This window comes from Anolis sagrei, chromosome 5 (assembly GCF_037176765.1).
Source record: "Anolis sagrei isolate rAnoSag1 chromosome 5, rAnoSag1.mat, whole genome shotgun sequence".
In the NCBI taxonomy this organism is placed as follows: Eukaryota; Metazoa; Chordata; class Lepidosauria; order Squamata; family Dactyloidae; genus Anolis; species Anolis sagrei.
In genome coordinates, this window is record NC_090025.1 from 66,744,054 (window position 1) to 66,769,784 (window position 25,731).

At 40.9% G+C, this 25,731-nt stretch overlaps 2 protein-coding genes across 2 annotated transcripts in view; one reads left to right on the plus strand and one right to left on the minus strand.

Annotated features, from left to right (window-relative positions):
- Positions 1–3,453, plus strand: part of SNX25 (sorting nexin 25) — a 73,258-nt gene extending 69,805 nt beyond the window's left edge. Inside the window, exons 17-19 of the mRNA XM_060778635.2 lie at positions 487–668; positions 1,591–1,691; positions 2,858–3,453. Coding sequence (XP_060634618.2) covers positions 487–668; positions 1,591–1,691; positions 2,858–2,938 — 364 coding nt within the window. The 3' untranslated portion in view covers positions 2,939–3,453. The remainder of the gene's footprint in view (positions 1–486; positions 669–1,590; positions 1,692–2,857) is intronic.
- Positions 3,454–6,696: 3,243 nt separating this feature from the next.
- On the minus strand, positions 6,697–24,185 carry LRP2BP (LRP2 binding protein). The gene is made up of 10 exons (XM_060776186.2): positions 24,021–24,185; positions 21,713–21,807; positions 21,049–21,187; positions 19,363–19,475; positions 17,420–17,527; positions 14,292–14,434; positions 12,335–12,440; positions 11,098–11,321; positions 8,951–9,116; positions 6,697–7,047 (listed from the first exon to the last, which is right to left on the minus strand). Exons 2-10 carry the CDS (start codon positions 21,716–21,718, stop codon positions 6,982–6,984), a joined length of 1,071 nt encoding a protein of 356 aa, XP_060632169.2. The 5' UTR covers positions 21,719–21,807; positions 24,021–24,185; the 3' UTR covers positions 6,697–6,981.
- Positions 24,186–25,731: the final 1,546 nt, after the last annotated feature.

Sequence of the window (25,731 nt, forward strand, 5' to 3'; positions counted from 1 at the left end):
ACAAGTGCATACTAGTCAGGCTATGGTGGTCAAGAAAATACTGGTTTGTCAACTCTTGTGTCTCTTTCAAGATCAATACTATAGGTGCCCACTGCATCCAGATCTGCTCATTCTCGATGATGATGGCCTCTTTCTGTCAGATACCTTGCTGCTATATCTTGGCACTTCTGAGAGATTGGTCAAGACATTCCTGCATAATTGCAAGAACCATCCATCCATCCCATTGTCTTTCTCCTTCCTACCTTCACTCACAAGTTAATTTCATTCTTTTCCAGATTTTACCTTGTAAAATAAATATTCAGATCTTACCTGTGTTGTCTAGGTAACATGTTGTAACTATGACTACCTAGGTGAATATCATGTCAAGCAGAAACCATTTATGTTCTTTGAGACACAGCTATCCCTTTAAATCTGAGGATGTGTTAAATGTTTGTCTAGTCAGGCATGGCATTACGTCTAATTCTTTTTCATCACTTCTGTTTCAAGGCAAATTCGTGACACTGTAAATTGGATCTTCAGTGAAGCAATGCTTGTGTACTATATCAACATATTCCGTGATGCTTTTTGGCCAAATGGAAAATTGGCATCCAGCACAAAGCCCAAAAGTGAAGAGCAAAGCCGGGAGATAAAGCAGAAAGCACAGCAAAAATTACTAGAAAACATTCCAGGTGAGAACGTCATACAGGAACGTATTCCACTTTTACAAACAGATTAAATTTTCATGCACAAGTGCATATACTTGAGTGGCCCGTTTATATCTTATAGGGATTTCTATCTAGTGTTATTTCTTGAATTCCTCCTTTCAGAATAAATCAGGATGACATTTAGCTGATATGAAAAGAATACAGGAAAACTGAAGAGATACCAATATTGTGGGAATTAATTATCCCCACCTCTTGAAAGTAAAAGGGCATATCTTCCTTGTTGGAATATTCCAGATGCCTACTTCTTCAGCAATGCTTCAATGGGAGAAAAGACAGAAAGCTTAATCTTTTCGTTATATATTTTTATTCTTTTACGAACCAACTTAATGTAATCTTAGTTATAAACGAATACTAAGATTCCTTTGTCACAATAGCAATATAAAACTACTGGGTGAATGGACTGATTATATTTAAAAAGCAATATAAATGCCAGCATTTAATCTTTAAATAGCAGATGTTGAAGTGTATGTAGGGCATGAAATAGATGTCAGTTCTATTCATAGTGATATTGTATTGCTAGAATTTCAGTATTGAAATGAGAATAAATGAACTCCCATTTCAAGAAAACAATGGAAATTTGATGTGGCTGTGCTCACATTGAACTACTATCTGAGCAAAGATTTAAAAATGGATTCCTTGGGTTTAGGACCCATTTTGGTTGAACCTCATTGCTGCTTGACCTGCTGAAATTGAGTATTTGTGGGAAGGTGTGTTTCAAATTAGGAACAGGTTATCTATTGGTGGCAGAGCTCTATGTGTCCTACTATATAATCACAAGATGCATGGCAGAATGTAAGAGCAAAAGATTGGATGTGTACAGATATGTATCTACATAGATTTAATGAATGCTGTTATTGTCACAATTAGATTTCACTATTTCTTTCAGATACTCTCCAGAATCTTGTGGGACAGCAAAACGCTCGCCATGGTATAATCAAAGTATTCAATGCACTTCAAGAAACCAAGGCCAATAAGCATCTTCTTTATGTGAGTTGTTAGCATACTGCTTTGAAGCATAGTGGGTTTCTCGGTGGAAGACATTTACCTTCTTTCCTCAGATCTTTGAATAATAATTTGAGTGTTAGCTCCTACCGTGTATTTTTGCTTGCAGCATTAGATCCTTGTGGTTTTCAAATAACTGCAGAACTGATTACCTAGCAATGAGCAATATACACTGCAGAAATCCAAAGCTGGGCCGCTTATTTCTTCCAAAGGTTGTATCTTTACAGCTGGGTTATGGCTGAAATGAGGAAATGCAGGTGGGCTAATTTAGAGGATCTTGCCAATTCCTGAAATCTCTCTAATTATGCTGTGCCTATACAGAATACTTTCTCTGTCAACAAGCCGATTGTAACATTCATACCTGCCTCAAACAAACAAGAGTTCCTTCTCCCACCCTGGACATTCCAGATAAACCCTAGTTTCCAACAGGCCTCACAATCTCTAAGGATGCCTGCCATAGATGTGGGTGAAACATCAGGAGAGAATGCCTCTGGAACATGGCCATACAGCCCGGAAAAATCACAGCAACCCAATCATCTTTAGGCTTCCATAATCTCCACAAGGAGCATTTGGCCCTTTGATGAAGAGCTGGTCTGGGATGGCAAGGTAGATGTCCACCTTACTGATCTTACATGAGACAAATGATGTTAGGGACCTGGCCACACAATCTAAATAACATTTTGGCCGGTATGCCTTTCTCACCCAGCCAGGCATACTTTGCCAGCATTTTGGCAGAAAACTGAATCCAGATGCTGAAACTCAGCCAAATCTTAAATGCACCCAGCTCCCCGTTTGCCTTCTCACTACCACTGGAAAGGTGAGTGAGGAGGAAGACAGCCCCAGTTAGTTAGTACTTCCAATTGGGATTCAGTCAGCTTCAAGATCACCAGCCGAGAGAGACCCACTTCTTTCTGGATGTTGGAGAGCAAGCTAAGAGCAAAACTCCTGGCTACAAAGGCCTCATCTTTCCCCTCTCTTTTCCCGCCTGATTTTCCTTCTCACAAGTTAGGGCTTCTGAAATAAAAACAGCACAAGAAATAACAGGGAGTGTAGGTGGTTGTCTTACACCCACAAGTTTTCTTCCCTAACCATAAACTGAAATTTTCTAGTCAAGGAGGAAACCTAAAACTTTCATCTCTTCTCTTTTCCAGGTATTATTGGAATTGCTGCTAATTGAACTGTGCCCTGAGTTGCGAACTAATTTAGAGCAGTTTAAAGCAGCCCAGGTTTGAATCTGCACAAGCAAAATACTAGAGAAATGTCTATTATTAAAAATAGACATGAAATGATTTCCCTCTTTTCCACAGAGGGCTGACTGAAGATTCCTGACAATTTGTAGAGTATTTTTTTCCCTTTGCATTTTACGTGAAGCAAACAAAGACTTGAAAAGAATGGATGATGATAGGGTAGAATGCCAGCAAGTGTAGTTTCTGGCTTTTATTTAAATGGTTATATGAATAACTCAGTTTAAGATGCAGATTGAAATGTAAATGTTAATATAACTTGTAAGAATTATAGAATATTTTAAACATTTATGAAAGACATTTTGCTTTAGTGGTATATCAATGAATGTTGTACAGTTAATTTCCTTGCTGAGGATTATGAGCGATCCTCTTATTTTCTTGTGTATTGAAGAGCCTTGTTGTGCAATATATGTAAAGATATTGTGTAAATTTTACTGTTTTTATTTTTACCAAAGATTTCCCATAGTTTGGAGCCTTTGTAAGCAATAAATAATAAAACCAGACTGGAATGTGTCTTAATTAAACCACACCTCCTATGCTACAGCTTGAAAATGGGCTTGAATGATATATTCAGAAAGTGGCAAGGATGATCTTGATAAGGTAATGGTTCTCAATCTGAGGGTTCCCAGGTGTTTTGGCCTACAACTAACAGAAATCCCAACCAGTTTACCAGCTGTTAGGATTTCAGGGAGTTGAAGGCCAAAACATCTGGGGACTCAACCACTGTGATAAGAGGTTGTAAAGTATATTTAATGTTGTTCTGCAACAGTGTGAGTTTTCCAGCCTTGAGCCCTGTATGACTGACTTAACTTGCTGATAAGCTTCAAGTTCAGTTAAATTACTCATCTCCTCCTGACGCTATCTTGTGCTCTTTTTAAAATATGCAACTTTTAAAGGGGCTATTAAAGCTATATTTGATCTTATGCAAAAATGGTTGTTTAATCAGAATTACTAACAACAAAGAGTAGTTGCTATAGCTTGGATATCAAGTTTGCAGACAACACCAAATCGGGAATACTCCAGAAGATAGGAGCAGAATTCAAAGCGATCTTAACAGATTAGAGAGATGGGCCAAAACTAACAAAATGAAATTCAACAGAGACAAATTCCACTTACGCAGAAAAAAATGAAATGTAAAGATACAGAATGGGGGATGCCTGGCTTGACAGCAGTACATGTGAAAAAGACCTTGGAGTCCTCGTGGACAAGTTGAACATGAGCCAACAATGTGATGCAGCAGCTAAAAAAGCCGATGGGATTTTGGCCCACATAAATAGGAGTATAGTGTCTAGATCCTGAAAAGCCATGCTACCCCTCTATTCTGCCTTGGTCCGACCACCCCTGGAAAACTCTGTCCAATTCTGGGCACCACAGTTTAAGGGAGATGTTGACAAGCTGGAATGTGTCTAGAGGAGGGCGACTCAAATGATGAAGGGTCTGGAGAACAAACCCTTTGAGGAGTGGCTTTAAAAGCTGGGCATGTTTCGCCTAAAGAAGAGAAAGCTGAGAGGAGACATGATGGCCATGTATAAATATGTGAGAGGAAGTCATAGGGAGGAGGGAGCCAGCTTGTTTTCTGCTGCCCTGGAGACCAGGATGCAGGACAGTGGCGTCAAATTACAGGAAAGGAGATTCCACCTGAACATGAGGAAGACGTTCCTGACTGTGAGAGCTGTTCAGCAGTGGATCTCACTCTCTCTGCCCCAGAGTGTGATGGAAGCTCCTTTGGAGGCTTTTAAACAGAGGCTGGATGGCCATCTGTCCAGGGGTGCTTTGAATGCAATTTTCCTTCTTCTTGGCAGGGAGTTGGACTGGATGGCCCACAAGTTCTATTCCAACTCTATGATTCTATGATATTTTCGGAATGTATTTTATGTTAAGATTTGGGAGTTTTACCCCTGCTTTTGAGCTGCAGATAGGATCCCTAGAGATCAGTCAATCTATCTTTCACCTTTCACTGATTTTAGACCTCTATGACCAGTATTTCAGTGGGAAGTTTCTAAAGCTTTACTTAGACTCTCTACCTGGATAATTCTACAGAAGTTTCCCCTTTCTCTTATTTGAGAAATCAGAATCCTAGGATCCCTCATGTCCCCCAAACAAGAAGCACACGTGTGTGGGGAAAGGAGACCTATAAAGGAAAAGTGTTTCTTATGCACCAACTATCTATATTGGAAATGTACATTACCTCTTGCATGAAGGCTCTTCTTTCAGGCACACTTAGAGGAGTTACAAAGCTATAAAAAGAGCCTAAGTTCAGTGTATTGTTGAAGGCTTTCATGGCTGGCATCACTGGGTTGTTGTAGGTTTTTCGGGTTATATGGCCATGTTCTAGAAGCATTTTTTCCTGACGTTTCGCCTGCAACTATGGCAAGCATCCTCAGAGGTTGTGAGGTCACAACCTCTGAGGATGCTTGCCAGATGCAGGAGAAACGTCAGGAGGGAATGCTTCTAGAAGATAGCCATATAGTTAAAAAAACCTACAACAACCCTGCCTAAGTTCACTTTCCGAAACATATGTTCCTGAAAGGGAACCCACTGGAACTCCGCCTTCCTGATGCTCCAACTGGTGAAGCAGCAAAAGGTGGTCCACATTGTCTTCCTGTCAGTGCCTCTGGTGAACAAGCAGGTACAAAATACACAAGAGTGGGACAGCATCTCCCAGCTGGTCTTTCTGCTCAAGTCCTTCATGGAGGCCACCAAGACCATTAGTGCTTCAACAGCCCTTCTCAGTAAGGTGGTCCCTCTGATGATATGTCTGAGAAAGCACTTGGATGGGCTGGGAGTGTATGTATGCTTGCTGGTCTGGTTGGGATGCTGACCTGCTGGGTGCAGGAGGTGGTGACCATTTTGGCTTCCAACGTCAAGAAGCACTTGGAACTGCTGCTAAAGTGTCAAACGCACATGGTGGCTGCCATCTGCTGATGTAGCCCAACAACTGCCTACAAAAAAATGGAAGGCCAATCTGGTATTGCTGCTGAGGGCGGTTTACACTCAGAGGGTCAGAGAAGCAGGAGAAGTAGTAGTAGCTACTGTCACACCTGCCGGCACCACCACCTTGCCAGAGGGGACCCCAAGCAGCAGTGCCAGCAGCAGGAAGACGCCTGTGCCCACGGTGGTCATGCAGCAGGAGCAAAAGTGGAAGGGATTCTTTGCTTAGACCTTTGTAGTGCTCATCAGGCCAGTATCGTCCACCCAGCCATGCAGGGCAGACTCAGTGGAGGCTTCCATCAATTGCTACCTGGAGGAGCCAGTGCAGGCTCCATCCTGTGGCCTGGTGGCCTACTAGGCATCCAGGAACTAGGTGCCCGGAACCAGGGGTGGCCAACCGTCGTCATCCCCGGCCTCCCCCATGCCAACTGCCCCTGTCCCCACACCAACCCTCCCAGACTCCCCACTGTGCCAACCACCCTCCCCTCTGTGCCAACCATTTTCCCCCAGCCCAACCCCCAATGCCAACCATCACCCTAGCCTACCCCCGATGCCAACCTTCCCCTGGCCTTTCTCTTCATGTCAACCATCTCCACTGGTATTGCCCCCCCCCCCGTACCAACCCCCCTCCCCCATGCCAACTGTCGTCCTTGCTGCCCATCTCCCACTTTGCCTGGCTATGCCTGGACTATACCTTACTCTAATAAAACTCTAGAACTGCGACGCTTTCTCCAGTTTGAGTGCTGTGGAGGCAACAGGGATTAGTAGTGTTAAAGCAAGGTTGCTGGTCACAAATACCTCCATGCTGTACTTAATTACTGATTAGAAATGTTTATTATATTGACCAAATAAATTAGAGTTAACTTGAGGAACACAATAGCTTTTGACTAAAACATGATGGTTATCTCCTCCTGAAAGAACCCATTCATTCCTGAATAAAGATGTGATAGAAACATCAGAACATTATGTATATATATGAAATTACATATCTAAAGAATGAATATTGTTCACAACCATGATTTATCAAAAGCTGAGTGAAATTTTTGGTTTGTTATATAGTACAACTGCTGGAACTTGATCAGATTCCTCAAAACGGCTCTCTAAATTCTCCCATGATTAGCCGCCAGCTCAAGATCAGCAGCTAGAGCAGGATCCAGTCTGCATGCCTTAAATATATAAAACAATAAATTATATGTACCATAATAAACCTTTAGTGCATCACATAAAGTCTTAAAGTTCCACTAGAAATCGGTCAACTATGTTAGCATATTCTAACTTAGCTCAAATTAAATCACTTGATTAAAAATACACCTGGGTCATTTGATTTTTTTTTTTTAAGATGGATCTGGAATGACTGAAGAGAAGTGACTAATATATGACCAGTTGTGTCAATGCCCCTTTCTTCATCAACAAAAGAAAATTAAGCGGAAATTATTAGACTTCGTAACATATATATAGGGATGTTTTCTGGAAACACTTTCATGTCTGAATTCTGCACTTGAAATTTGAAGCAAAATAGTCCAAGGGAAAGTTAACATTTAGTTCTTCTGGTTTTGTTTAAACACAATTTACCAAGTACATCTTATTTAAAAGTCAGCTTTAACTGTGATTGCCTTGAATTAACATTTCTTATAGTGAAAAATTACAAAGCCTCTTATTTGTGACAGAACACTGAAACCAACAGTTTCTAAAATATATACCACATATACTCGAGTATAAGCCTACCTGAATATATGCCAAGGCACCTAATTTTACCACAAAAAACTGGGAAAACTTAATGGATGTGAGTATAAGCCAAGGGTGGGGAATGCAGCAGCTACTGGTAAATTTCAAAATAAAAGTAGATACCAATAAAATTACTTAAATTGAGACATGAGTAGGTTAAATGTTTCAGAATATTTACATAAAACTAATTTAAGATAAGACTGTCTAACTCTGATTAAACTATTATTCAAACCTTCAATGTAAATGTGCATATGTATCCTTCCAATAATAATAAAGAGAGGAAAATAATCAATGTAATAATAATAGAGTAAAATAATCAATGTAATAATAATAAATAGAGTAAAATAATCAATGTAATAATAACAATAATAGAGTAAAATAATCAATAACCTTGACTCGAGTATAAGCCAGTGGGGACTTTTTCAGCTTAAAAAAGGGCTGAAAAACTCAGCTTATACACAAGTATATACGGTGTGTGTATATGAATATATATGAAAAAATGTACATTATATAAAATGCACAAAAAGCTAGGCTGTTCTGGTTTTCTGGTGTTACATGGGCAACTCTAGCTTATTATAAGCTAATATCTACTGAAAATTTAGAGCAGATATGTCAAGAGTGAGCTGGGTCAGATCCAATGCTAGACTATATTTTAGCATTTCAAGATCAAGCCTAGCCTCCCCATCTACTCGAACAAATCCCCACTTATTTTAGAGCATATCCATGAGGATTTGAGAAGCTTTGACTTCCATTTTTTATTAATGGCACCTTTCCATTTTGTGTCAACAGGTACCAGCCTAGTTAACTATAACTGGTATAAGCAAACCAACAGCTAAAGCTTGGAAATAATTTGTTCTAAAAATTAATTTGTTGCCCATAATTTGTTTAAAATTGTTTCAACTGTGTTATATTTTAGTAACATGTAATGATTTGCATTAATTTCCATACACATCACACTGGAATGCAATAATTCCTGAGGCATCCAAGTAACAGCTTCCAGATAATTCAGAATTTATTTTTCATATCTAAATTTATTTCATAACTCAGCCATCCTGAGTCCCCTCGGGGACATAGGGCTGTGTATAAATAATAATAATAATAATAATAATAATAATTATTATTATTATTATTATTATCAGAAAAACCACCAGCAGCATTTGATCCCACTGCCTTATGTGTTGCCCTTCCTCCCAGAATTCCTCTCTTTTGACTATTCACAAGGAAATCTATAACTTGGGGTTGTTGTTATTAATGGTATTAATGGAAACGCAATAGTGAAATAAAAGGAGAATGTTTGTAATCCCAATATTAGCCCCAAAACAGAACACGTTGCCTCCAGCTTACCTTAGAATAATATCTGTCAGCTGTTGCTTTATCTGGTTGTGTTCCTAGACCAAGATGATAACACCTAGCCAAGTAAAAGGAAGCCATTGCCAGCCCTTTGGCGATGTAAAAGGGAACGCAGTCTGTTTCCTTGGCTATCTTTTCAATGTCATCATTTTCTGTGGTACTGTTAGGATTCAAAACAGAAGGTAAAATATTGGCAACTAGAACCCACAATTTTGCACAGTAGGATGAAAAATGTTGGGAAATTCTATGGTCGGAATCCAATTCTGTGCAAAAAATGCCACATCAATAGATAACAGTCTCACTACTCGAGCAATAGGGTTTTTGCATAGCTGCATCATATAACATTAAGTAAAAGTTAATGTCACATTCAAGTAACAGCAATTGCTAATTGGTGACTATAAAGATCTCTGTACCTGAATACTTGGAAAATTTGGAAATATCATTAAGCACTAACCAATCATGCAATGACCCATTATTTCCTTCCACTGAGACAAGCTGTTGTGTGCCTTCAAATAGTTACTAACTTATGATAACCTTAAGGAACATTAAGGTTATCATAGCTTTCCAGGGGGCTGTCTATATGGGCCACATACCCCAAAATTATCCATGGCATCCATATGATGCACAGGGTCTTCCCACCCCCAATATGGGGGTAAAGCCTGTTAATAGATTTTGTGCCATGTTGGGAAATAATAATAATAATAATAATAATACACCACACAATCCTAAATGCTTGGGAAGTGTTCAACTTGTGATTTTGTGATACGAAATCCAGCATATAGATCTTGTTTCTGTGTCATACTGTGTTTTTGTGCCAGCAAAATAATAATAATAATAATAATAAGAAGAAGAAGAAGAAGAAGAAGTAAAGGTAAAGGTTTCCCTTGACATTAAGTCTAGCCATTACCTTCTTGGCAAGGCAGTACCCCAATGTGAGGTAAAGCTGGTTAATGCATTTTGTGCCATGTTGGGAAATAATAATAATAATAATAATAATAATAATAATAATAATACATCACACAGTCCTAAATGCTTGAGAAGTGTTCAACTTGTGATTTTGTGATAAGAAATCCAGCATATAGATTTCGTTTCTGTGTCATACTGTGTTTTTGTGCCAGTATAATAATAATAATAATAATAATAATAATAATAATAATAATATGTCATAGTAGTAGTAGTAGTAAAGGTAAAGGTTTCCCTTGACATTAAGTCTAGTTGTGTCTGACCTCTGGGGGATGGTGCTCATCTCAATTTCTAAGCCAAAGAGCTGGCATTGTCTGTAGACGTCTCCATGGTCATGTGGCCAGCATGACTGCATGGAGTGCCGTTTCCTTCTTGGCAAGGCAGTACCCATTGCATGTTTTTAAACTTCTAGGTTGGCAGAAGCTGGAGCTAACAGTGGTAGCCCACTCTGCTCCCCAGATTCGAACTGCCAACCTTTCGGTCAGCAGGTTCAGCAGCTCAGCAGTTTAACCCGCTGTGCCACCAGGGGCCCCATAATAATAATGATGATGCTTTATTTATAGCCCGTCCTATCTCCCTGAGAGGACTCAGGGTGACTTACAACAAAATAAACCACAGAGGCAAACATTCAGTGCCAAGGATAACATATAACAAATCAAAAAAAGCAGCTTAAATAAACTAGACATGATACATTCCATACATTTAACATATTAAAACCTTAAAAACTCTTAAAATTCGACTAAAATGATTGGAGTTAAGATGGTATACAGCAGATTAATGAAGGTAAAAGTTCAACAACAAGGCAGGGTGCATATAAGATGTAATTTAGTCCTCCTTCAAGTTTGGGACTGTCGCAGAACTTCCCTGAAGCTCCAAAGCACCGCTTGGAGTGGTGTGAACAGTTCAAATTAGTTCAACAATTATTTCTAGGCCCAAGAGTTAATTTTTGTGCCTCTCACGCCCAGCTTCAGTGCTAAAGTTGGGCTTATTTATACTAGTTGTGCTACTAATTTACCATACCCAAACAAAATTGTTTAATGTAATGTCCATATTCAGGAGTGTGTTGAATGTACTTTTTGCCCAAGTTTAGTAGAAGCCTTTTTAATAAGACATAATCATCCAATTAGGAAAAGCAAAGAAAAAAAGAGTACCATAAATTACTAGCTGAAAAAATTCACCTTTTGGCAAATTTAACCGTTTTTGAATAAAATTTTCTTTTGTAGTAATACTCCACCAGATGACCTTTAACATAGACATTTCCACGATCCGATGCTTGATTTAGACACTCGAGAGCAGCCTTTAAATTTTTAGGTACACCATGTCCATACAAATACATGAGCCCAAGAATGCCTTGAGATTCCAGGCTTCCATTGCCACAAGCTTCTGAATGCCAAAAGAAAGCCTGTGGGGGAGAAAACAGGTCACCAGAGCTCAATTTGGGAAAGAAAACATGTTTGTTCCCCCCACTTTTCTTTGTCTCTTTTTTTTTTTTGTAAGAGTTTGGCAATATATTTTGAAGGCTATACTGATGAAACAGCAGATCAGGAATGACCTCACCTGCCAGGAAGAAGATCACCAGATCTTTGATCACCAAAATACAATGACCATGACATGGCACTTAAGTCAACGAATTTGAAACCTCAACAAATGATTATCTACATAGCAAATGCTTGATAACTTATACATGCAGAATTCTCTTGAGATTTAATGCTTTGTTAATATTTTATGTGCTTTCAGAAGAAAACTGATCCTAGAATATGGTTCTTTTATTGAAAGTGCTAGTGTTGTGCCCAAGCATCAACTCTAATGTGCCAAACTCCATATTGCTTATTGAGGGCCCTTCCACACTGCCCCTTTATCCCAGGTTATCTGTTTATCCCAGGTTATCTGGCAGATTATCAGTGTAGACAAAAGAGAGGGAGAGAGGAAGGGAGGGAGAGAGGGAGGGATGAAAGAGGGAAGGGAATGGAGAGAGAGAGAGAAAGGGAGGGGAGGGAGGAAAGAGAGAAGGAAAGAAAGACAAAAGGGAAGGAAGGAAGGAAGGAAGGAAGGAGAAAAAGGGAGAAAGGAAGAAAAATGGGAAGGAGAAGGAGGGAAGGAGAAAGAGGGAGGCGAGGGAGGGAGGTAAGGGAGGAAGGGAAGGAAGGAAGGACAAAAAGGTGGAAGTGAAGGAGAAAGAGGGATGAAAGGAGGAAGAAAAGAGAGAAGGATAGAATGGTGAGAGAGGAGGGTTTGAGAAAAGAGCCCAAGGGGCTGCATCCGGCTTTAAGCTTAAATTAATCATGCCTGTTCCCCTTAATTTCAGTGATCTCTAAAATCCAACCACTTTTTTTCAATTGGACCACACTGAACATATGTAACATTGAATCCAAAATGTATAATAACTGAATGCAAAATGTCCCTTCATGCCACTACCTTTTTAAGGTCCTTCGGATGCCTTGCTGAATATAACATTCCAAGAGCAGTTTGAGCCTTAACACTTGCTTTTGGGTTCCCATGGTCAGCAGCTAGATACCATAACCTGTGAAATTCAGGAAAGCAAAAGGGTAGTATTTTCATTTAGAGCGTAGCTATGTAGCAGCTTCTTAAGTGCAGTTGTGTCAATGTGGAAGCAGAGCAACTGAAACAAAGTATGAACCTGAGCAAGGCAAGGTCTCACCTTCTGCCCCATTGTGTGTGTGTAGCTTTTGCCATTCCTGCTAAGAACACAGCCTTGGGCAGGATGAAAAACAAGCAACAGCTGAAGCACGTGTGTTTACATGTGAAAGATGGAAAAAGAGAGATGCTAATAACAGCTATTATTTATTTATTTATTTACTCCATTTGTATACCGCTTTTCTCAGCCCTCGAGCAACTCAAAGCGGTTTACTGTAGCAAAATCCAATGTAGCAAAATCCAATGCTTGAACATCATAAAACAGATTAAAACAATTAAAAACCATAGCATCAATATACAAACATTACAAAGTCAATACTACATAACTCATGGCATCTCTTAGTTCAAATCAAGATCCAATCTCATCATCCAGTCGTTTCATGTTCCAATATTTGTTACACTGCCTTTTCGAATGCCTGCTCGAATAACCAGGTCTGAACCTTTCTAAGAAATGCTAACAGAGAAGGGGCCGATCTAATATCTCTGGGAAGGGCGTTCCATAGCCAAGGTGCCACCACTGAGAAGGCCCTGTCTCTCATCCCTGCCAAACGTGTTTGTGACGCAGGAGGGATCGAGAGGAGGGCCTCCCCAGACAATCTTAATGTCCTAGCTGGTTCATAGGAGGAGATACATTCAGACAGGTAAGTTGGGCCAGAACTGTTTAGGGCAGTGGTTCTCAACCTACCTAATGTCGTGACCCCTTAATACAGGTCCTCATATTGTGGTGACCCCCAACCATAACATTATTTTTGTTGCTACTTCATAACTGTAATTTTGCTACTGTTATAGTTTGTAATGTAAATATCTGATATGCAGGATGGATTTTCATTCACTGGACCAAATTTGGAACAAATACCCGATACGCCCGAATTTGAATACTGGTGGAGTTGAAGGAGATTGTAGTTGTCATTTGGAAGTTGTAGTTGCTGGGATTTATAGTTCGCCTACAATCAGAGAGCTTTCTGAACTCCACCAATGATGGAATTGAATCAGACATGGCCACACAGAAATCCCATGACCAACAGAAAATGCTAGAACGGCTTGGTGGGCATTGGCCTTGAGTTTGGGAGTTGTAGTTCACCTAAATCCAGAGAGCACTGTGGACTCAAACAATTATCAATCTGGACCAAACTTGGCACGAACACTAAATATGTCCAAATGTGGACTCTGGTGGAGTTTGGGGAAAATAGACCTTGACATTTGGGAGTTGTAGTTGCTGGGATTTATAGTTCACCTACAATCAAAGAGCATTCTGAACCCCACCAATGATAGAATTAGGCCAAACTTCCCACACAGAACCCCCATGACCAACAGAAAATATTGTATATTCTGATGGTCTTCGGGGACCCCTCTGACACCCCCTCGCGACCCCCCCAGGGGTCCCGACCCCCAGGTTGAGAAACACTGGTTTAGGGCTTTATAGGCTAGAGCCAGCACTTTGAATTGTGCCCAGTAGCAAACTGGCAGCCAGTGGAGCTGGCCAACAGAGGAGTTGTATGCTCCCTGAGCGCCGCTCCTGGCTGCCGCCTTTTGGACCATTTGAAGCTTCCGGACAGTCTTCAAAGGCAACCCCACGTAGAGCGCCTTGCAGTAGTCTATACGGGATGTAACCAGAGCGTTGACTACCATGGCCAAGTCAGACTTCCCAAGGTACGGGCGCAGCTGGTGCATGAGTTTTAACTGTGCGAATGCTCCCCATTTTTTAAAAAGATGTTACCTTTCAGCGTCTTGTTCAGAAATTTCAGTTCCATATCCTTCATAGTAAGCTCTCCCAAGGTTGAATGCAGCAGCAAACTTCAAATGCCTTGCTTTAGGGTTAGTAGATTTGATAATCTCCTCCATGTATTCCACTCCTTTTTTCTAGTGGGGATAAGGAACATTACATGGGTACTCATGAGGCTGCTGCTACTAGCATCAAGTCAGGCCCCTTCTATACTATCTATAATCCAAACTATCAAAGCAAATAATCCACATTATCTGCTTTGAACTGGATTATACTGCCATATAATCCAGTTCAAATAAGTAAATTTGAATTTTATATGGCAGTGTAGAAGGGGCCTCAGAGAGAAGGAGTTGCCTGCTAGCCACCATCCTCTTCCTCTGCAGGAAGCTGTGAGAAAACTTGTCTTCTTTCAAGTTCCCGCTTCCCAGACCCAAACTTCTGTAAAAGCCAATCATGGCCTTCAGTCTGTGAGATGTGAGCAAGGCTGTTGATGAAAGAGTGGCTTGAAGGACTCTCATTCATGGGGTCTCCTTGACTGCACAACACCAACTTTCTAGATGACCCAACCATAACTTACAACAGAATAAGATCATATCCTATTATTCCTAAGAGTTCTGAACCATACCACTTCAGGCTAGTGATGTTTTTATTAGTGCCACAGGTTGAGTATCTTTCAGGACCAGAAATGTTTTGGATGTTGATCTTTTCAGGTTTCGGAACATTTTTTACATGCATACATGTACATAATGAGATATTTTGGAAGTGGGATCCAGGTCTGAACATAAAATGCATTTATGTTCCATGTACACCTTATACACATAGCCTGAATATAGTTGTATATTGTATCTTTGGGTTGTTGTAGGTCTTTGTAGGTCTGTATGCCCATGTTCTAGAAGAATTCTCTCCTGACGTTTTGCCTGCATCTATGGCAGGCATCCTCAGAGGTTGTGAGGTCTGACCTCACGACCTCTGAGGATGCAGGTGAAATGTCAGGAGAGAAAGCTTCTGGAACATGTCCATATATGTAGCCCGAAAAACCTACAACACATCTGGGCGTCCCCTGAGCAACATCTTTGCAGACAGCCAATTATCTCACACCAGAAGTGACTTGCAGTTTCTCAAGTCGCTTCTGACACGATTTTAAAAATCTTGCTACGTCACCCTTTGTTTTTTCAGGTTTTAAAAACAACAGCACAGGACTAGTAAGCGAATTATTCAAAACAACATAAAAGTACTATTAACCCTGTCCCAAAACAGAAATATTACAAATTCTTTAATTAGCACTCTGACATAACTATACTTTTGTTACAAATAAAAAGTTACATATTATTTCCAAAATATGCATTGATACCAATCAAGGAATACAAAATACATCATTCCAACTAATGAAGCACACCAGCTTCTTCATAGGAAAAAAAATATTAAAATCATGTAGAAGAACCCCCCTCCCCACCCTTATGATCACCTTTCCAACTGAAGCAACTGAGACATAGGTTTGTGATTCTGACAGTCACTTTTCTTTTTCTCTATAATTTAACATCTGTGCCTAAGGAAGAAGTCAGTGTGTTTCAGAAGCTAGTATAATACATTGTGCAACTTGTGGTTGGCCCAATAGCACTGCGGTAGCTTTTGGATTCTGTTATATTTCCTTATGCTGCCATAACATATTTCAAGCTTTGTTCCTTTAGATAGGAAAAACAACTTCTCATGTGTTCAAAGAACAACAAAATATTGCCATCTAGTGGCTTTAAGGGAAAATTGATTTCATTTGGTATTTATGTGGAATTCCATAATCAAAAATCAAAATCATAAAATCAAAGCAACACACACACACACACGAGGGTTGAATGAAAAGTAATGCCTCCACCTTCGTTACTTGGGTTTGGATGGAAATATTTTAATAAATCAAATGCAGAAATCCTTAGAATGGGTTGTTGTAGGTTTTTTCAGGCTATATGGCCATGTTCTAGAGGCATTTTCTCTTGATGTTTCGCCTGCATCTCTGGCAAGCATTCAGAACACCAAAGCTTCTCACAGTGGGGTATACCTATGCTCGGTGCAATTGCTGAAGCAGCTTAGTGCTTTGACTCAGCACTAAGATTATTGTATTATGCAAATCTAATGCACATCTTAAGATCATTAGCAAAAAAAAAAAAAGGTGAGCATTTAATTTGAGTAAATACTGTACAATTTTTTAAACCTCTTTTGGATTTCTAGGTTTTCCAGCAAAAACACTATGGCCAACTTCTTCTAAAAACAGAATACAGAACATCATTGAAGGACCTATATATCTTAGCCCCCTTCTGAGTTATATGGCTGTGTAGAAGGGCCCCTAGAGAGGTTTTCTCTCTCAAAATCTCTAGGGGTCCTCCCACACAGCCCTCTATACCGGGATATCAAGGCAGAAAATCCCACAATATCTGCTTAGAACTGGGTTATCAGAGTCCACTCTCAGATAATGTGGGATTTTCTGCCCTGATATTCTGGGATAAAGGGCTGTGTGGAAGGGTCCTAGATCCTTTAGTTTGATGAGGCAGTTGACCACAGAATCATGCTGGAGGACCTAGTGATTCCTAAGATATAACATTTTAAAGCATATTCAGCAAATTATCAAATCCTCAAAAATCAAAACTGCAAATATGGAGGGATGGCTGTAATCTCTGCTGCTGATGGCCAACTGTACTCTAAAGAAAGAATAGGTGTGCTGAGTGGAACATTTTGTACAGAGATTTGGGAGGCATGCATAGGTAATTTATTCCTCAACAATCCACAGCACAATGTATGTCTGAATGGCTGGTCATGCTGGGGCTGTTTGGGTACAGTTCAATAACAATAAGGGCCATAAACCTGGTGGATAGGGCTGATGGGATATTTGGTCTAACATGGGGAAAGCCATGTGTTCCCCATGCTTGCTATGGAGTCGATGAAGTAGCTTTGCAGAAATACTGTGCTTCTAGGGATGTACTCCAAATTTAATCAATTTTAAGCTTGGGATATCTGATTTGTAATAACATGTTATTGTTCGATATTATTTCTATTTGCATGAAATTTGTTTTTATTTAACAAAGAAAATAATTGCAAAAATGAATAAAAAGAAAAACATTTTTTTAGTTTTAACTTACTGGGTCTGGTGGAGTTCCCAGCCCATCGTAATACATTACACCTAACTGGTACTTGGATTGAAAATCAGTATTCTGTTGAAATTGCAAGAAGGCTTCTTCATACCATCCCTGTATAGGGCACAATGCACAAGTAAATACTTAAATACTGAGAAGTTTAAACTAACTACTGCACATTTCAAGAGGGGCAAGCAATGCTGATATAAAATGAATATAGATCTCTACATTAAAAAGTAAAGTAAGAGTTTCCTCTTGATATTAAGTCTAGTTGTGTCCGACTCGGGGGGGGGGGGGGGGCTCATCTCCATTTCTAAGCCAAAGAGCCGACATGGTCTGTAGATGCCTCCAAGAGCTGTGTTACCATCCAACAGAAGCAGTACCTATTGATCTACTCACATTTGCATGTTTTCGAACTGCTAGGTTGGAAGAAGCTGGAGCTAACAGAGGGAGCTCACCCTGCTCTCTGGATTCGAACCTTTCAGTCAGCAAGTTCAGCAGCTCAGCAATTTAACCCGCCGTGCCACCAGGGGCTACCTCTCTACTTTAAAGTGGGAAATAATTCAAAAATCCATCTTTGAAACTCTCACTGTGCATCTTGAAAAATGAAGATAATCTCAGCAGTGGTATAGGCTATTGGTTCAAAACCAAACAGTGCAACCATCTTGACAAAAATGCTTGGAAAAGGAAGTTTGCTTGCATTCCTATTTAACAAGTCGGGTTTCCTTAGCTCCCACAAACAAATAAAAACAACACAGGAAACAAGCTTTTAGAAAGAAATAACATTTTTATGCTCTGCTTCCATGGTAATGTAGGAATTTCCAAACTCTAGGTTTTAACTTTCAAAAGTGACAATCTTTTGTTTGGGAAGCCAGACCATGCTTTAGAGCAGGTATGGGCCAAGTGAGGCCCGAGGCCTGGATGTGGCCCTTGGGCTTTTTTCTCAGGCCCTCCTCTCACACCATCCTATCCTTCTTCCTTCACTCTTTCCTTCCTCTTTTCTTCTGTCCCTTCCTATTTCTCCTTCTATTCTTCCTTCCCTTCCACCCTGTCATCCATCCTTCCTTCCTTCCTTCCTTCCTTCCTTCCTTCCTTCCTTCCTTCCTTCTTTTTCCTCCCTCTTTCCCTTCCATCCTTCCATCCTTCCCTTCCACCCTTTCCTCCTTTCTTTTTTCCTCCCTCCTTCCCTCTCTCCCTCTTTCTCCTTCCTTCCATCCATCCCTTTTGTCTTTCCTTCCATCTCTCTTTCCTCCTTCCCTCCATTCCCTTCCACCCTTTCTTCCTTCTATCCATCCTTCACTTCCTTCCTTCTCTTTGTCCTTCCTCCTTTCCTCCTGGGGGATGTTTATCTCGGATAAGAGAAGGTACAGAAGGAACATAGGAAAATGTTTCAAGATTTCAAAGGATGTCCCATTGAGAAGGAGGGGGAAAACGGACTTTCTGCTGCTATAGAGACCAGGGCACAAGGGAGCAGTGGTTTCAAATAGCAGGGAAAGAGATTCGACTGAAAAGATTAGGAAGAACTTCTTGGAGAGTGGCATGGATTTCCTCGGAGTGTGATGGAGTCTCCTTCTCTGGAAACTTTTCCGCAGATGCTGTCTATTGATTGTGCCTTGACTGTGCCTTCTTCCTGCATGGCAGGGGGTTGGACTGGATGGCCCTTGGGGGACTTTCAACTCTAGGATTCTATATCAAGAGTAGGCAAGACAGGGTCTAATGGATACACTTTTTCTCCCCTGTCCACCATCCCATCCTGACCATGACCAATCCTTTTGTAATCCAAATGTTTCCTTCACTTCCTGCCTCCAAAAGAGAAGAGGAAGGGGAGGAAAGGGCAGGGAGGGGACTTGGGGAGAACCCCCTCCCTCCCTCCCAGCCTGCCCACCCCACCCTGGCTCACCATGCAGCCCCCAATTTCAATTTTATTTTGTAAAAAAGTATAGCCCCACCTCTTCAAAATACAGTTGCCCTTTGAGAAAACATGCCAGAGAATCCCCAGCACTGATCCGCTTTTCCAGTAGCTCCTCTGCCTTTGCGAGCAGATATTCATGACTGTAAGTCTCTGTTTTAAAAGTTATAAAAAGTAGTGTTTGGTCATAAAACTTTACAATGGTCTTAACAACAGAAGGCTAAATCCAAATACCAGACATATTGCAAATCATATTCATTCGATTGGTCTCTTCTACTTGGCATATCACCTATAAGAGTGCATCTTAAACTATTTGATATGAGGGATCAGGAGGGTTTTCCCCTCTTTGTGCCAGAGAATGGCATCAATAGGGTTTTCATCATTAGAACCAGAATAGCTGTCCCTTAAAGGGCTGACAGTATTGCTTCCAAATGCCTCTAGGACAGTGGTTCTCAACCTGTGGGTTCCCAGATGTTTTGACCTACAACTGCCAGATATTCCAGCCAGATAATAATAATAATAATAATAATAATAATAATTTTATTTATATACCGCTCCATCTCCCCGAGGGGACTCAGAGTGGTTCCCAGGTAACATCACAAAACATGCAAAGTAAAAACAACATAACCATAAGATTAACAAAACAAAATATAAGCATAAAAATTGTCGCCATAACACACATATATTAAAAGTAATCCTGCCTGTTCAAAGAAATTTAACATTTAACCAGTTTAACCAACAAACTGCTAGTTAAGCTTGTTTTCTGCTGCTCTGGAGACTAGGATGTGGAGCAATGAATTCAAATTGCATGTAAAGCGATTCCACCTAAGCATTAGGAAGAACTTCCTGATAGTGAGAGCTGTTCGTCAGTGAAATACACTGCCTCAGAGCGTGGTGGAGTCTTCTTCTCTGGAGGATTTAAAACAGTGGCTGGATGGCCATCCGTCAGGGGTGCTTTGATTGTGCATGGCAGGGAATTGGACTGAATGGCCCTTGTGGTCCTTTCCATTCTAAATCTGATGAAGTGCATACCATTCAACTGCTTATCATTTTCTTTTTTAAAAATCTGTTTGGGGAAAGAGATTAAAGCAGTGGTTCCCAACCTTTTTTTGACCAGGACCACTTTGACCAGGGACCACTCTCCAACGTTAGTACCAAAAAGTTAAGACGAATCACTTTTTGGTCAACTTTAGATTCGGTTTGGTTATTTGGGGTGCTGATTCAGAAAATTGCATTGGATAGACCGCATCAGCTCTAGTTTCTGATACAGAACATATGCCACCCAGTAGTCGCCATCTGCTCACCCACAGAAAACCATATTTAATAATCTAGAGCCATGGACCTTATTTTAGATCCAGTGGACCGTGACCCACAGGTTGGGAACCATTGGATTAAAGGCTGCATGTAGCTGTGGGCTGAATACTTCATTCCAAAATTTAAAAATTATTTTTTTGGGGGGAGAGCCAGAAAACTAAGATGATAACTGAATCCATGAGTGCTATTCTGGGAACCCCAGCTACATGTGGAATAATAAACCTACATACTCTGCATCCAATATATTCTTCTATTACATTGAAGAAAAAAGGCCTGTGCACACTTCCCATGGCCAACTTTGCCCCTCTACTTGCTCCACTGTTTCTCCTAAGTTTTACAAATACTGTGATCTTGTCTATTTTTTTCCCACCAAAACAGCAAAAGAAGAGTGTGTATTACTGATTTTCTTTACCTGGGTCCTTCAGCCATTTCAGTCTTTCCAGGTCACAATTGTTCAACTGTGAAATTATTTCAAGGATCGCCTCGCTGCTCTCTTCCTGTGGCAGAGGCTCACTTGTCAGCTTCACTTCTTGCTTCAGGGTTATTTCTTTCTGCAATAAATTGTTTCCAGGACACTGCTACACTGCCATATAATCCAGATTATCAAATCAGATAATCCACATTAAATGTTCTGAATTGGATTATACAAGATCCCCTTTTACACTGCCACATAAAATCCAGATTATCTGCTTTGAACTGGATTATATGGCAATGTAGATTCATATAATCCAGTTCAAAGAAGATAATGGATTGTCTTTTTGATAATCTGGATTACATGGCAGTGAAGAGGGAGCCTGAGAGATAGCAAGGGCTCTTCTACACTGCCATATAATCCAAAATATTAAGGCAGATAATCCACATTATCTGTTTTGTATTTGAATATCTGATCCTGCACTGCTAGAAAATCCAGTTCAAGGCAGCTAATCTAGATTTTATGTTAGAAGGGGCCCAAAAGTCACAGAGCAATTTTCCAATGCTTTATCTTCAGTTAGGGTTTGGGATGGGGACAAAAAGGACCCAGGCACGTTTTCTTAAGAGGAAACCCCATACTAAAATATCTCATATTGCTCACTTACCTCCATGAGTAAGTAATACAGTACGTGTCACTCATAAGGCACATACTGTTTAAATGTTTCCCGCACAATTCCTCTAGTCCACTCTTAAGCCGTCCCTAAGGTTGTTTTGTGTGAGAAAGATAAAAGGTAGTATTAGGAAAACTAGGTACAAAATCAGAGCTAAACAGGGCCCTTCCAGACAGCCATATAAACCAGAATATCGAGGCAGATAATCCACTGGAACTGGATTATTTGAGTTCACACTGCCAGATAATCCACTTCAATGTGGATTTTATACAGTTGTGTGGAAGAGGACTCAAAAAGAAATGTTTGAGAGCTCCATTATTACCATTCAATTACTATAGAAAGGGTTACAGCATAAAATTATTGAAGGCAACGTTACCCAGTGAAGAGTTTTCAAATGAGAAAACATTTCTAAGATTCCAAAGATTGTGAAACACTATTTGAGTGACAATGCACTCTTTGAGTGACGATGCATTACGTCCCCAATTCTACCAATCCTCTCTGGGTGCATCTACACCAGGCATGGGCAAACTTGGGCTCTCCTTCCAGGTGTTTTGGACTTCAACTCCCACCATTCCTAAGAGCCTCAGGCCCTTTCCTTTTCCCCCTCAGCCGCTTAAGCAGCTGAGAAGGAAAAGGAAGGGGTCTGAGGCTGTTAGGAATGATGGGAGCTGAAATCCAAAACACCTGGAAGGAGGGCCCAAGTTTGCCCATGTCTGATCTACACTGTAGAATGAATGCACTTTTGCTTTGCTTTCACTGCCATGGTTGGTTGTCATTTTGCAAGGTCTTTCGGCTTCTCTGCCCAATCAGGTTGGTGCCACACCAAACTAGAAATCCCAGGTTACCAAAGCATTCATTGAACCATGGCAATCAAAGCAGAGTAAAACTGCATTTATTCTACAGTATAGAGCAGGCATGTGCAAACTTCGACCCTCCAGGTGTTTTGGACTCCAGCTCCCACAATTCCTAACAGCTAGTAGGATGTTAGGAATTGTGGGAGTTGAAGTCCAAAACATCTGGAGGGCTGAAGTTTGCCCATGCCTGGTGTAGAGGCACTATATGAGGTGACATACATTTGCAGTGGAAACTAACATATTTGTCAGATTTGTTGTGTGCTACAATTATGATGATTGACATTTTGCACCTGTTTTGTGAGTTTAGATCCTTGTATAAAGCTTGAAACCCTAAAATAATAATGTCAGTTCAGACTATGTATTGTCAAAGGCTTTCATGGCAGGAATCACTGGGTTGTTGTAAGCTTTCCAGGCTGTATACCCATATTCCAGGAGCACTCTCTCCTGCCGTTTCACTTGCATCTATGGCAGGTATCCTCAGGGATTGTGAGGTCAGCCCAGACTATTTTTTCCTGAGCAAAGCACAGTGATGCATAGGTTTACTCTAAAATCTTCTGGGGAGGCCCTCCTTTTGCTCCCACCACTGTCACGAGTATGGTTGGTGGGGAAGAGAGAGAGGGCCTTCTCGGTGGTGGGCCCCCGCTTCTGGAATGCCCTTCCAAGGGAAATAAGACAGGCCCCATCTCTCCCCTCCTTTCGTAACAGCTTGAAGACCTGGTGGTTTCAACAAGCCTTTGGGAATAACCAGTTCTAGCTCAGCCCCAAACATTGTTGAATAAGGCCTTATACTTCCTATCTATTACCCCAGTCATCCCTCTAACAGGCCCTGGAAATGAGCAGCCACAGACCCGTACCTGCTATTGCCGTTAGCCTGTTATAGCACTGTACTTAATTCCCGGTCCCCTCATATTTTTGAGTTTGCACAAGCCTTGGTCCGGCTTTTTAATTGCTCTGAACAGGCAGGATTATTTTTTTTAATATATATGTGTTATTGTGATAATTTTATGCTTATGGTGTTCTGTTAATTTTATGTCATGCTGTTTACTCTGTATGTTTTGGTGATGTTATTTGGAAACCGCCCTGAGCCTATCAGGGAGATAGAGCAGTATATAAATAAAGTTTTTATTATTATTATTACCATATATGCAAAAGAAGCTGTGTCTACACTGCAAAATTGATCCAGTTTGACACCACTTTTCCTGTCTATGGAGTCCTGGGAGTTTTAATTGGGTGAGTCACCAGCACTACTGGACAGAGAAGCCTGAAAGGCCTTGTAAAAAAACTACAACTCCCAAGATTGCATAGCATTGAAGCCCTGGCAGTTAAAGTGGTGTCAAACTGCATTTAATTCAACAATATATAAGCATCCTAGGTCTCCCCAGGTGTGATTCTGTCTAGTGAAAGAAAAAAGGAGAGAGAAAGAGGAAAGGATGAAGGAGGGAACTCACTCAATTCCCTGCTGGCAAGGCGGGACCAGAAGCAGCTCTGCGTTGCCTAGCAACGGGCGCGCGCCAGGGTGAGGCCACGCCTCTCAGACCTGAGCGGCGCGCGCTGCTACCTGGATGACCGCGCGCCCAAAGGAAGCACGCGCCTATTGTGATGGAATCTCACGGTTGGCGCCGGCAAAAGGGGCGCGGCTAGCGACCTCAGTGACGTCACAAACAACTTACCCGCTCTGATAGGTGGGAGATGCTTCTTCTCTCTTTCTCTCTTCTGCATCTCAGGCCACAAGGCTACAAAGGGATCTGACTATGCAATATCTAACTTCAAAGCCAGGAAGCAGCCAGGCTTTGAAGCTGCAAGGCCAGCACCAACTGCCTCTCTGGGCCAGAGTGAAGGGATTTATTTATTTCTCGTGTCAGGGCAGCCAGTCAACTATATTACATTTCTAACAGAACAAAGCAAACAAACAGAGAAAATACACAATGTGTGAGTTTGGTAGTTGATTAAATGTCCTTTGACCAGTAGCTGGCCACTTGGAGTGCTTCTGGTGTTGCTGGAAGAAGGTCCTCCATTGTGCATGTGGCTGGGCTCAGGTTGCATTGCAGCAGGTGGTCTGTGGTTTGCTCCTCTCCGCACTCGCATGTTGAGGATTCCACTTTGTAGCCCCATTTCTGAAGGTTGGCTCTGCATCTCGTGGTGCCAGAGCACAGTCTGTTCAGCGCCTTCCAAGTCGCCCAGTCCTCTGAGTGCCCAGGGGGGAGTGTCTCATTTGGTATCAGCCATTGGTTGAGGTTCTGGGTTTGAGCCTGCCACTTTTGGACTCTCGCTTGCTGAGGTGTTCCAGCGAGTGTCTCTGTAGATCTTAGAAAACTATGTCTGGATTTAAGTCGTTGACGTGCTGGCTGATACCCAAACAGAGGATGAGCTGGAGATGTCTCTGCCTTGGTCCTTTCACTATTGGCTGCAACGTCCCGGCGGATGTCAGGTGGTTCAATACCGGCTAAGCAGTGTAATTTCTCCAGTGGTGTAGGGCGCAGACACCCCGTGATAATGCGGCATGTCTCATTAAGAGCCACATCCGCTGTTTTAGTGTGGTGAGATGTGTTCCACACTGGGCATGCATACTCAGCAGCAGAGTAGCACAGCGCAAGGGCAGATGTCTTCACTGTATCTGGTTGTGATCCCCAGGTTGTGCCAGTCAGAGTGAAGGGAGAGGGGGGCAGTAGACAGTTCCACCTTGTCTCCTGTGCTATGTTAATAATATAATATAATATACTGTATATACTCGAGTATAAGCCTAGTTTTTCAGCCCTTTTTTTAGGCTGAAAAAGTGTCGTCGTCCCCCCCCCCCCCCCCCCCCCGGCTTATACTCGAGTCAAGGTTATTTATTATTTTACTCTTTTATTATTATTATTATTATTATTATTATTATTTTCATTTCATTTATTATTTTATTCCTTTTATTATTATTACATTTATTATTTTACTGTATAATTGTTGTTATTGCTACATTCATTATTTTACTCTTTTTATTATTGTTGTTATTTATTATGTTACTCTCTTTATTGTTATTGGAAGGATATGTAAGCACATTTACATTACATTACATTTGATCAGAGTTGGACAGTCTTATCTTAAACTACATTTTTTGTAAATATTCAAAAATATATAACCCACTGATTCCTCAATTAATGTAAATTAATTGGTATCTATTTT

Excerpts from the sequence above, each read along its gene's own strand:
- LRP2BP (XM_060776186.2), bottom strand. Across the intron at positions 14,435-17,419 it reads TGGGAACTCCACCAGACCCA|AAAAAAGGAGTGGAATACAT; the intron begins GTAAGTTAAAAC and ends TATCCCCACTAG. Across the intron at positions 9,117-11,097 it reads ACGGTTAAATTTGCCAAAAG|TACCACAGAAAATGATGACA; the intron begins GTGAATTTTTTC and ends GAATCCTAACAG.